The sequence below is a fragment of the Gekko japonicus genome, unplaced genomic scaffold (assembly GCF_001447785.1).
Source record: "Gekko japonicus isolate JY-2015 unplaced genomic scaffold, Gekko_japonicus_V1.1 scaffold321, whole genome shotgun sequence".
In the NCBI taxonomy this organism is placed as follows: domain Eukaryota; kingdom Metazoa; phylum Chordata; class Lepidosauria; order Squamata; family Gekkonidae; genus Gekko; species Gekko japonicus.
Window position 1 is genome coordinate 1,226,551 of NW_015169181.1, and position 13,246 is coordinate 1,239,796.

General features: G+C 48.5%; 1 protein-coding gene across 1 annotated transcript in view; it reads right to left on the reverse strand.

The window, feature by feature from the left end:
* The window catches only part of DNAH3 (dynein, axonemal, heavy chain 3), a 139,659-nt gene that overhangs the window by 53,286 nt on the left and 73,127 nt on the right, over window positions 1-13,246 (reverse strand). The window contains 5 exon segments of the mRNA XM_015416119.1: window positions 2,398-2,692; window positions 5,218-5,321; window positions 7,940-8,176; window positions 9,860-9,989; window positions 12,394-12,499. Of these exon segments, the coding sequence (XP_015271605.1) occupies window positions 2,398-2,692; window positions 5,218-5,321; window positions 7,940-8,176; window positions 9,860-9,989; window positions 12,394-12,499 (872 nt within the window).

Here is a 13,246-nt window from a genome sequence, read left to right on the forward strand (position 1 = left end):
CACTGCCAGGGAAGGTTGTGTCAGGGTTCACAGTGGCAGCGGCCCCAGCCACAATGCACGGCCCATGGTGATTCAGGAAAGGGCACGTGGGCAGTGTGAGCGGCTGTCAGTGGAAGCAGTGGAAGAGTTTGCAGCCCAGCAGGAGAAGGATGCACTGGCAAGTAGGGGGCATGGTGGGAGGTAGGGGGGAACCGAGGCACTCTCAGCCCAGGACCCACCAATGCCTTGAAATGGTTCTGGCAGAGGGAAAAATGTTGAAAAGAACAAAGAGGAGTCTAGCAAAGGCCTCCAGTCAACCCAGCTCCAAATGACAGTAGAAGGCTCGGAACAGAGGCTTCAAAAATTCTAATGTCACTCTTATGTCATCCTATGTGTGTTTACTTAGTCACTCTTATGTCATCCTATGTGTGTTTACTTAGACTGCCGCGGGGCTTACTGGGGACTGCAGAACATGCAGTCCCTGGTCTGATTCCTGCCCTTCCCATAAACTCAGTAGGTGGCCTCAGGCAAGCCCCTCTCTCAGTCTCAGCCTCCTTCTCCTCCCATCCGTAATATGGGGATCGTAAAAATGGCCCACCACCAGTGTTCCCTCTAAGCTGAGTCAGCATGAGCTAGCTCAGTTTTTTAGACTCCGGCTCAAACATTTGTGTCTCAGCTCAGGAAGGAGGGCTCCAGAGCAAACTAATTCATGCAGCGGTCAAATTGCTTGCTCACAACTTTAATGCCAGTAGCTCACAGAGTAGAGTTATTGCTCACAAGACTCCACAGCTCCACACTGCCCACCATACAAGGCTACTTGTGAGGATTACAGTAAGATATTGTGTGCAAAGTTCTCTGGATACAGACTGCACCATATAAATGCCAAGCAGCATTGTTATGACAACTTGATGAGGCAGTCTAGCTTCAAAGACTATTTTTAAGGACAGGCTGTATCCCACAAGTTTACAGTGCAAGGGTCAAAAGAGTTGGGACTGATTAGAATTAATCTGGGTCTGCCTCAGCAAAATGGGTGCTCAGTCCCCCTACCTGAAATCTCTCCCCCCAGACAATATTCTGAGTTTCAATACCAGAAGTGAACTTGGCTTGGATAAAAATACCTGGGGCAGAGAGAAGCCAGGGAGATAAGGGGCAGGTATGGGGAGGATTTCTCCCCCTGTACCTGGGTGCCCTTTTGCTGCTGAAAGAGGGCTCTGCACTACCTGCATTACACCCGACCCAGGAAGATCCAAGGTTAAATAAAGGGGTCTGCTACATCCATATCATGTTTCAAACTAAGATGTGATGTTATCCAAGGAAAGGGACCAAGATAAGGCAAAGGTGAAGGGAAGTAAACCATACAAGGGAAGCTTGAGCAAAGAAGGCTCAAGGGTCACCTGTTTCATAGAGACCTGGGTGCCACGCCTGCCCAGGTGGGTCCCCACAAACAATCTAAAGTAATGAGAATGGATGGGGCACAAGAGCCACCCTGGTGCGGTGGTTCGAGGATTAGACCAGGATCTGGGAGACCCGCTTTCAGCAATAAAGCTTTCCGGATGGCCAGTCACTCTCTCTTTCTCAGCCTAACCTACCTCACAGGGTTGCTGTGAGGATAAGACAGAGGATGGGAAAACTGTGTCTGCTGCCTGAAGGAAAGGTAGCACATAAATGTTGCCCCGGCATCAGGACGCCAGAGTCCCACCCGACCAGCTTACTGCCTGGCGAGTTGCCACTCGAGGGTCCACAGCACCCCAGCCCTGCTCTTACCTGGGGCACCGAAGGGGCGAAGCCGAAGGCTCTCAGAGGCCTCCGGGAGCCTACTGCTGGGGGAGGGGCCTTCAAGGACAACAGCAGACGACTGCCATCTCCAAGCTCCATCTGGTGCCAGGCAGTGGGCAGGGGCCCGAGTCAGAGGCCACTTTCCAGGTCTGCCGAGCTCGGTGGACCCTCCCCCGGGCAAGGAGGGAGCAAAGGAGCCTGCCCGGGGCCACTGCCCAGGAGCATGGGGCAGCGTCTCCAGCTAAAAGGGGGGGCGGGGCCATAGAAGGGAAGCCTGGGGGTAGACCCAGGGGGGAGGGACCAGGAGTGGGGAATGGTTCAGAAGGAAAAGCTGCAGATGGCCAGAGAGGAATGCCCTGGGAGTTTCCCAGCCGTATGCCAGAGAGACAGGAACAGCAACGAGACCCAGGAGGGACGTGAGCAAAGGGAGGTGACGCAACCCCCTTCCCCGTTCATACAGGTGAGACCTCTGCAAGTCCAAAAAGGTGGCAGGGGGGGCCATTTGGACAGGAGGAAACTGACAGGGGCAAGGACCAACCCAAGAAGGCTCTTGGGAGGAAGGCGACCGCAGAGTCCAGCAGGGATGAGGAGGGGTCTGGGGACTCGTGTGACAAATGTGATAAACAGGAACATAAACCTTACCCACAAACACAACGGCTTTTTTCCCCACCGGAGGCCCGAAAAGTCCTTTCCTCCTCCTGTCCAGCTTCGACATAATGATATCTTGGGTCTGATTGGCTGAGGTTCTGGCTGAAAAATTGATGACGTTTGGGATATATTTGGTCTTTGGGAGCTGGACCAGAAAACTGTTTGTAATGGCTGATTTCCCTGTACCGGTGGATCCCACAAATAGCATCGGGATATTATGCTCCACGTAGGTTTTCAGGAAAAAAGTTTGCCTGGCGGTTTCCGTGGTTGGGATTATAAGTTCAGAGACCTGTTGGGAAGATGGGACAGGACAGGACACAGGCGTTTGAGAAACTTGCTTCCCTGAAAGTGGTGAAATCCCCAGTTCCTTATTTACTTAAGATGCTTATATCCTGTCTTTCACTCAGCAAAAGTTCTTCAAGGCGGCCAACCATCAGGTTTAAAACAATACAATAAGACGAAATACATTATCAAAAGAAAATGGTTAAACTGATTCAAAACCCCTGTGACCGTCAGCATCACCGCAGCGTAAATGGAAGCCCCAGGAAGAGAAGATTAATGCCAACGAGTACTGTTCTTTGTCATTCTCCCAAAAGGCAGGCAGCGAGGAAAGCAAGCAGACTTCCGAGAAGCTGGATAGAAGTTGGGAAGAGAGAGAGAGAGACGGAAACATAATCGGGCCTCAAATATTGATCTAACCAGGACTATTTTTGGGCAGGAACGCACAGGAACGGAGTTCCGGCTGGCTCCCGAGTTGGTCACGCCCAGCAGGAACTCATTAGCATAATAGGCCACACCCAACAGCAGAAACTCATTAGAATTGGCTACATTAGGGGTGTGTGGCCTAACATGCAAAGGAGTCCTTGGTACAAAAAAGCCCTGGATTTTGACAACAAACAAGGTAAACAGAATAACAAGCAAAAGGTGGTTGTGGCTGGATAACCACACTTCTGGTAACATGGGGGTGCGGCCTAATGTGCTAATGAGCTGTGCTGTCAGGGGTGTGGCCCAATATGCTAATGAGTTCCTGCTGTTGGGTGTGGCCTATTATGCTAATGAGTTCCTGCTGGCCTTTTTCTACAAAAAGAGCCCTGGATCTAACACTTTTGGACAGGTTTATATGAGGAAAGGGGGTCCTTTGAGACAGCAAAACATTTCGTTTCAGAGGGGAGCCAGATCAGTCTGCAGGGGAACACACCTAGATTCAAGTCCAGGAGCCCCTTAGAGACCGACCCGATTTTCAGGGCAGGAGCTTTCGAGAGTCAAACCTCCCTTTATCAGATAGGTCTCTGCCTCAGGTGGAGGGGGCTTTGACTCCCAAAAGCTCATACCCCGAACATATCGCTAAAGGACTCCATCTGGCTGTTCAAACCATTTACGGCTTCAAAGTTGAACAGCAACACTTTGAACTGGGCCCAGAAACCAATGGTCAGCCTGTCAACTTGGCACAATATCTGAGTTAGATTCACTGGCTGGCAGGTATCCGGTTAGTAATGTGATGGCTACAAACGAGGGTGTGAGGTTAGGGGCTTGTATCCTGCAAAGACTCTGGGTGGAGTGTGATACGCACGCGCCCCTCACTGTGAGATCCTCGTTGACTGTCAGGGGTGGACTGCAACTGTTTCCCCAAATGCAAGTTCTGTTTTCCTCTGCAGGAACACATGGCAACCCTTCACCTGTCTGGGCGCAGCACTGAGATCGGATGAAGCTGAGATCGGATGAAGCATCAGTGCTTAGTACTCGTGGCCCTTTCTTACACACCCAGGGAAATGCTGATCACCACTCTGGAGTCAGGAAGCAATTTTTCTCCAGGCCTGGAGGATTTTTGCCATCTGGGCATGGAGCAGAGGTCATTGGGGGTGTGGGGGGAGGTATTTGTGAATTTTCTGCATTGTGCAGGAGGTTGGACTAGATAACCCTGGAGGTCCTTTTCAGTCCCTTCCAACTCTATGATTCTATGATTCCCTCTCCTTTCAGTTAGCCAGACACTGAGATTCCTGGGCCTATCTCCATAGCCCTAATCCTCCATCTGAAGGACTTTTTCTAAGTCTTGGTTCCATCTTGGTTTGGCATGAACAAGGATATTGCAAAGTACTCCTGGGTTATTATCACTGTCTATTGTTGCACCTGCTTATTAGAAATGGAAATACGACAACAGAGCCCTCAACCGTTCCTGAAACTTCTGACTATTCAAATAAGCAGGATCAAAATGCAGACAAAAGATGTTGTGCTTTCCTGAAAGGCAGGCTTTCCATGACATAATTAGTAAAACATGTCATTTAATGATGCATTCACTAGAAAAGGCAAACAACCAGAAAACTGCTAGTAATTTTTTAAACAATCCTAGCTCCTTTTGAACATTTTCCCATCCCTGCCATATTTGCTGGACACCTCCTTTGCCCTTAGAGGGTCTACATACAAAGCTGCTGCATACCAAGTCAAACTATGAAATAAGCAATTTCTCTGCCTGATTTAAAAACGCTTCCTCCCTCATGGGCAGCAGCTCCCCATGATGCCACCTCTCCTAGCTCTGTTACCCAAGTCCCTTTTCACTGCTGGGAATGCCGGGGATTTTCTGCTTGTGAAATCTGTGCTCTCCCCACAAGTCTGGTCCCTCTTACAGGTTTTGACACCCTGCCCATATTCTTAAATGCCAGTCTCTGTTCATTTTTGATGCCTGAGAACAGTCTTTGCTCCCGCAATTCCACCCAAAATACAACACAACAACCGATCACTGCAACATCTTTCACCCTCCTTTTGTGAGACCATGAACCACCACCATAGTGTTCTTCACCAGCCCTTCTAACGTCCCACCTTTGCGCCAGCGGCAATAGTTTGCTCCTCTTTTGTGATGTACTCCGTCCACATGTTCCACTGCCCGCTGGCTTGTTTATGAAAATAAAATTCATAGATGTTCCCTGAGGAAGGAAAGGCAAAGGGAAAAGTCACATATAAACAAACAAAACAGCTCTGTGTCCTGTTTAGATTATAGTGGTTGGATATGTCCCTAATATTTTCCCATCCTGAAAAGTAAATCGAAATCATCTGATGTTGCTGAATTACCTCTCTGGATATTGAGATTTAGAATCTCTTAAAAGGTAAAGGTTTCCTTGCTCGAAAGCCGGTCGAATCCGACTCTAGGGTTGCGGTGCTCATCTCCGTTTCAAAGCTGAAGAGCCAGCGTTGTCCGAAGACATTTCCGTGGTCATGTGGCCGGCATGACTAAACACCAAGGCGCATGGAACCCGCTGTTACCTTCCCACCGAAGTGGTACCTATTTATCTACTTGCAATTTCTTGCTTTCGAACTGCTAGGTTGGCAGGAGCTGGAATTAGAGATGGGAGCTCACTCCACCATGCGGCACCCGGGTCTCGAACTGCTGAACTACTGACCTTCCACAGCCTGCAGTTCAGCGTCTTAACCACTTGAGCCACCGCAGCTCCTTTAGAATCTCTACAAGCAGGCATAAAGACAAAAATGTAAAAAGAATTCCAAGTGCACACACAGCACTTGTGAGCCTCTATTGAAATGGACTGTCTACCTGGAATTAACGAAGGATTTTTTCCCCCTGCATGTGCTCTTATTGACGGCCGGTCAAGAAAAACATGGAATCCATCTTGAATTTGCTTACAAGTAAAAGGTATGTACCGTATATACAGCAACCTTTTGTGCACAGCCTTGGGGGAGTCGTCTTCCATTCAGCATCTTTTTGGTAGATCTTGTTATGTGCATTCATAGCCTACCCGTGAATCAGATGCAGATAAACAGTCTTGCTCCTCCTCTCCTGGCTCTACTGCCCCCGCCTCCTCCTGACCGGGAGGGGGGGGGATCGTACAAAGGGTCATGCAGCTGATTGCTTGAGCCAGGAGGTATCCATCTAACTAGACCAGAGGTCCCCAACGTGGTGCCCGTGGGTGTCATGGTGCCCTATGACCAATGTTCCCTCTAAGCTATCGAGTCTTGTGAGCAAAAATTCTACTTTGTGAGCAACTGGCATTAAAGGTGTGAGCAGGTAATTTGGCTACTGCATAAATTAGTTTGCTCTGGAGTCCATCCCTCCTGTACTCAGACAAAAAGGTGTGAGCCGGAGGCTAAAAAACTGTGAGCTAGCTCACACCAACTCAGCTTAGAGGGAACACTGCCTATGACCCATTTTCTGGTGCCTGCCAGATATTTTTAGAAAGTGGGTGGGGCCGGCTGGGGCTTTTGCCCAGGAAGTCTTCTGATTGGCCACTGGAGATTTGATTGGCTGTACAGGTTTTTTAAAACACTGCTTTGGCAACATCTGCCACCACAGAACAAGCATCTTCACTCTGTGACTGAAGAAGAGAAGAAGAAGAGATTGGATTTATACCCCGCCCTTCATTCGGAGTCTCAGAGCGGCTTACAATCTCCTTTCCCTTCCTCACCCCACAACAGATACCCACTTAGGTAGGTGGGGCTGAGAGAGCTCTCTCGAGAACTGCCCTTGAGAAAACAGCTCTGAAAGAAATTGTGACTGACCCAAGGTCACACCAGAAGCTGCACATGGAGGGGTGGGGAATCAAACTCCGGTTCTCCCAGATTAGAGTCCGCGCTCCTAACCACAACACCAAACTCGATCTGTGACTGAAGCAGTTCTTTTGTAGCTGGCTCTGCCTCCTGTGGCAGCCATTGTGTGGCTGCTCCCACCATGCTGGATGCAAACTGCAAAGGTGCCTGCAGAGGCTCAAAAAGGCTGGAGACCACCCGAGCTAAACCATCTACTCAGTACTGATCACTGGTTATTAAGGCCTTCAGGAAACTTGTCTTTCTCTTGGGGACCATTTAAGGAGAGAGGTCGGGGATTCAAGCCGAAAGCTTCAGCGTATAAACTGTACACTCAGTAACTGAGCCATGGGCCTTCTCCTGCAAGTGGCTGGAAAGCTAGGGCAATTTCGCACTAGAGCTGCCTCGCGGCACAGCGCCGTTTGCCCCGACACAAATATGTCAATTTCACACCCGAAGCTGCGGGGCTGCATGTTGACTCACGGCTTCGCCCGATTTCCTCCGCAGTTTCGTGATCCTGGTTTTTGAGGATCACGAAACTGCGGAGGAAATCGGGCAAAGCCGCGGGTCAAATGCAGCCCCACAGCCTTGGGTGTGAAATTGACAAATAGTGTTGGGGCAAACGGTGGCTGTGCAGCTCTAGTGTGAAATCGCCTAATGTCTATACCACTAGAAATAAGGTTAGCACCTTTTGCCATCTCGGGGGCCAACAAAAAAGCTGCTGCATAAGGCAAGTTTCAGAGGCTGGTCATGTCGGTCCACAACAGAAGAATCAGATTCAAGCCCTGCAGCACCTTAGAGGCCGACGGGATTCCCAGGGGATAAGCTTTCAAGAGTCACAGCTCTGGTATCGGATGAAGGGAGGGCTGACTCACAAAAGCTTATACTCTTGAAATCTCATTGGCCTCTAAGGTGCTTCCAGACTCAAATCCAGTCCTGCCTAAACCAAAAAGACTTTTCAGTGTATAAATTACATCCAAAAGCACCTCAACACACTGTATAAACACACCTCTTTCTGGAAATATATTGTTTTTGGTCAGCTTCACACTTTTGGGTCGGGGGTTGTCATCATCTGCTCCCAATAAGATATTTCGGAAAAAGTGGTCAAATTTTCTCCTGCCCTCAGCATTGACGGTGGCCCCAATGGTCCACACTAGTGCGAAAAGGAAGAGTCCCTGCAGCCACAAGGTGATCTGCTGGCTGGACATGGTTTCTCCTTCTTCTTCGCCCGATTGGTTTATTTCATCTAAAATGTAAAACGTAAAGGGATGATAGAGGCGATGCCCAGATGGAAGGCATAATCTGCATTTACAAACCCAAGTTATTTATTTTTGAGATTTTAAAACCACGTTTCAGCTCAAGCTCCCATTGCAACATGCCAATCACTTCAAACCCTAAAAGAGAAAAGAGAAGCACAACACTGTAAAACTGCCAAACAATCAAATAAAGCAATAACTGGCAATAAACAACATGGAAGAGCTAGTTCCCCAAAGAACATCTGCACAGAACTATTTCTGCTCACTTGCCTTCAGAATATTTTTAACAGGAATGTGTTTTCACTGGGATACAAATGAAAAAAGGACCCCTTCATTTCATTTACGACTGTCACAAAAATATCAATGAATGAGCAAATATCATTCTTTTAACTGGCAGTCTGATTTAGAGAGATTGGCACGTAGTGCCTTCACAGCAACCTCTCTGATGTGCTGCTGTAATATCCAAGCAGGAGAATCAGGGGGGATCATTGGGACCCTCCCCCCCAGCCACATGGACATCTGTGCAGCTTTTAGAAGTTCTGCAATGGTCTCAGTGAGTTGGGGGAATTGGCTGTGTTATGTACGTGAGCCGCCACAAGAGGCCCACAGGAAAGAGAGGAGCTTGGCTCCACAGAACAATAGGGACCTCGGATCCTAGTTCCCCCCCTTGCCGACCAATAGGCTCATTGGCGGGAAATTCAAACCCTCCAATGGGAGTGGGGGGCGCTGGGCCGGGTGTGTATATAGTTGGCCTTGCAGGGCCGTTGTGTGTCTTTTATGTTAAGTACGAATAAACGTGTGCAACCGCATGTCGTCGTCCGAGTCTTCCATGCGGCGAACCCAGTACTTTTCAGGCTGGGAACAGGATGTGCAGAAATGAACCTTGTATGTGGCACAGGGTAAATGTATAGCCACTTTTATTTATAATTTACATTTATATCTTGCCTTTTTGCTCAAACTGGGCCCCCAAGGTGCAGATTCCAGTTGGTTCATATGGCTATTTGGCACTGACACAGGTTAAAAATGATCACCGATTAATCTTAGTTTCAGTTGATAAAATATTTTGCAGCTCAGAAGCATAGACAGAACCTATTTGCTGTGCATGACTGACAAGTGACTCACTCCTCTGTACTCTTTGGGATTACCACAGCGGGCCAAAAGAGCTTTGTGGTACCTTCAAGATTAGCGTATTTATTCTGTCATTCAGCTTTTGTGGATTAGGGCCTAAATCGATCAATCCGCAAACGCCTTTATGGGTGCTACCTCTCTGGGATTTGCTGGGTAGCTGGCCAGGAGGCTAAACTTAAACCCAAATACTTGTGCTTCTTCCAGAAACAAGAAAGGGCAGAAGAATTTAGATTCGGGGCATGCAAGCGCCATGGGGAGGTTTGTTTGCAGTGAGATATAACACTGAGACAGGAACCGAGTCTTTGATGAGGGGGCGACGCCGGGAAGAAAGTCTGACTCTGGTTTACAAACATCAGTCAAGTTCTCTGTGGATTATTTTGTGTTTGCTGTTTTAGAATGTAGGCTGTTCGAGACAGGATTTGTGCAACATCACTTCCAGCCTTTTCTAGGTAACAAATAAATAAGAGAATACCTGCAATACCTCTGTATGATATTATGGCACATCAAGGTGGGCAAAGAGTGGGAGTTTAAGGGAAGGGCCTCACCAAGCAAACAGGTGTACAGCTTCATCATGCTGAAGGCCAGGTGGATGGGCGAAGTCTGCACAATGACTCTGCAATGATGGCGAATAAAATCCAAAGAAGGCTGAACCAGCCACATGAACAAATCATTGATCTAGAAACGAAAAGGGGGGAAATGGTTGCAAAACGCTGGGGTCACCATACTAGTAGGGGTTGCCACTCAGTGAAAGGAATCCGATGAATTGTGTGGATTTTTCTTTATTGATTAAGCAATGAAGTATATCAAAACAGCTGCGCTACAGTGGGGAACAAAGACCTGCTGCAGCAGGCAGCAGGATTCCTTATCGGAAGGAAGAGCGCATGAAGTTGCTCTACACCAAGTCAGGCTGCTGGTCTCTCTAGCTCAGCACTGTCGACTTCGACAGGCAGTCTAACGTTCAGCAATCAGTTTCATGTTGTATATTAGTTCCAGGACACTAGATTCTGGAGCAGTTCCAGTCCAGAGCTGCGGACAGGCTGGCGGCTTGGAGCAATATGGCGCCGCCTCTAATTTTAGCGCTTTGAAGTCCTGTGGGGCATACCAACCAGACAGCACACCCTGCTGTGGGTCACCCACATGGCTGTCCGTGGGCATGCATCCACATTACTGCAGCACTTCAGCCACGGAGCGCTCTGCCCGGTCGTTTTTTAAAAAATGCAAACATGTGCGTGTGCATATGCGCTTATGCACATATAGGCAGAAACTCCCCCCTCCCCAAACCACCAGTAGCGGGAACTGGTCTACAGGTCCAGACTCCCAATCTGCTCTGCGTGCGCTCCCCCGCATTCAGACATCTGGCCACACTCAATGAATGCGCAGGGAACTGAAAACACCACGTAACATTTACTCCGTTTCCAACTTGTCATACGACAGGGTGAGTACAACTGGGGAATGGCTGACAGACGTGGCTGAGTGACCCTGCCAATTTAATCTGTTAGGGGAATGCAGCTATATTGGGCCAAACTGCCAGTCTGAACACAACCCAGGATTGATTGAGGCCTGAAGATAAGAACTACTAGAACTAGAAGAAGAAGAAGAGAAGAGATTGGATTTATACCTCGCCCTTCACTACCCAAGGGAGTCTCAGAGCGGCTTACAAACTCCTTTCCTTTCCCTTCCCCACAACAGACGCCCTGTGAGGTTGGTGGGGCTGAGAGAACTCTGAGAGAAACTGCTCTTTTTCAAGGACAGCTCTTGTCAGAACTATGGCTTGCCCAAGGTCATCCAGCAGGTGCAAGTGGAGGAGTGGGGAATCAAACCCGGTTCTCCCAGATTAGAGTCCGCGCACTTAACCACTATACCAAACTGGCTGGAAGAACTACTATGGAGGACTCCGTTAGGTCTCGTGTTCCCTCCTTCATTTATTCTGAATAAAGTTACTAAGTCGTTTATTAAAGAAACCACCAGCACCTGCCTGGATGATTAAAGCATCTTACGGGCAGCAGCTCTTCAGCATCTCAGGCGTGCGGGGGGGGGGAACCTTCCCCGGCACTTGCTCCCTGAGATCCTTCCTAACTGGCAATGCCAAAGGACTGGTGCTAGGAATGACTTCATGCAGAGCCAGTGCCTCACCACTGAGCCACAGCCCCATCCTGTTACTAACGGGTGGAATCACCAAGAGGCTTCTGTGACACATCACCTCTCTCTCTACACTTTTCCCAGGCAGCTGAATCTTCACTCCTATCCTTGTCTGTAGCAGACTTTGCTTTTCTGTAGCAAAGGTACCTATTAATAAAAGCTAGTGCAATTCCCCCCCTTCCTGTTGTGGAGCAAGCTCTGCTTCCTCTTCCTTCGCTCCTTTCATGAGGCACACACTTAGCACCAAAACCAACTTTGATTTTCACCTTTCACCCTTTGCTTTGGATAGGCTCAAAATTTCAGGCAGCTGGCATGTCTCTCTGGTTAACCTTTAGTTCTGTGCCTTCTTTTAAAAACAAACAAACAAACAAACCCAGTCCTGTTCTTTAGCTTCAAATTGCTGCTCCAGGCAGTCACAAGTATGGGAGGGAAAGCTTTGTGACTGTCACAAAGGCCAGCCAATCAGCAGTCTACACAGGCAGCCTTGTAATTGTCCAAGGATCAGCCAATCAGTCCGCTTCACAGCTGTCTTCGGCAGAAAAAAAGAACTGGTTGTTCCTGAGCTGAGATCTCTGCCTGCCTGTCTGATGAGTAGATAAAAGGGATGGGTACAGTCACCCACTCAAGCTATGTACATCTGTATGCCCCCTAATGGAAGTGTGTGACACTTCTACTTGTTTTCATATTGGGTTGGATCTTCTGGAGTGAGAATCCTTCTGTCAGCAGACTCTACTGACACAAAAGGCAGGAAGGAGCACAGTTTCAAGAGCATTTCTGTGTGGCTTTTCAGCCTGTATGGTTCACCCAGTCCTCTAAGCCTTGCCTTTTCAGCACACAGGGAAGGTATGCCAGCTCCTCCTGTCAGCACTGCACAGGATCCAACCAATGATGTTTAAAGATGACACAGTACAAAAATAAAATAAATCTAAAATTTACACACCAATTCTATATGGTTCTCTTGCAAGTTTGAGGGCAGCGTACTCATGTAAGAATCCTTCAGGGGCTTCCAGCCTAACTGGTGAGGTTCCATATAGATCATGCCACACCTGGAAGAAATAAATACTTTCTTGTTGAACAGACTGACTCATTCCAGCAAACTCAGGCTTCAGACCATACTGATTCTTCTGCACTGCTCAGTTTTGAACTCTTGCCTAGAGCATCTTGAGAGCTCCCCACGCTTCCGGTTGAAGCATGGGATTGAAAGGGTGACAGTTCACTCCTGGGCTAGAATGAACACCTGTGTAAACCTAGCAGGAGGAAGGGGTTATCTATGACATCAGATGATCCAGTGAGTGGAATCCAAAGGGGCCCTCCTGCCCGCAGTGGGCATCCTCTGCTCAAGAAAAAAAAGCACGTTTACACCCAGTGATGCACCGCAGGAAGAGTGAAATAATCGAGAAAAGCGTTCTTCCACCCAAACCTTTGCACAAACGGAAGCGTTATTAAACCGCTCCAGAACCTATGGAGAGTAGCGCTCTCGCACAAGTTCTTGTGGAGCAGGACTTTCAGCTGTTTTCTGTTGGCTCCAACCCAACATTACCTTGGAACCACTCTTTCTGTCCTAGGGACACTTCCAGATACAGGTCTGCATTCAGATGCAAGGACAAGCTATGACGTGTATCATTGTGAACAAATGCATGCCTCTCCCTACCTGTGTCTCACAAAGATTTCCTGGCTCACAAAAAATGTCTCAGGCACAAACTATGACTGCTTCTTGCACAGAATCTAAGATCAAATTATGGACACATTCCAGTATGGAATCCTGGCATGTAGGCGAATGTAGTGACCTATAG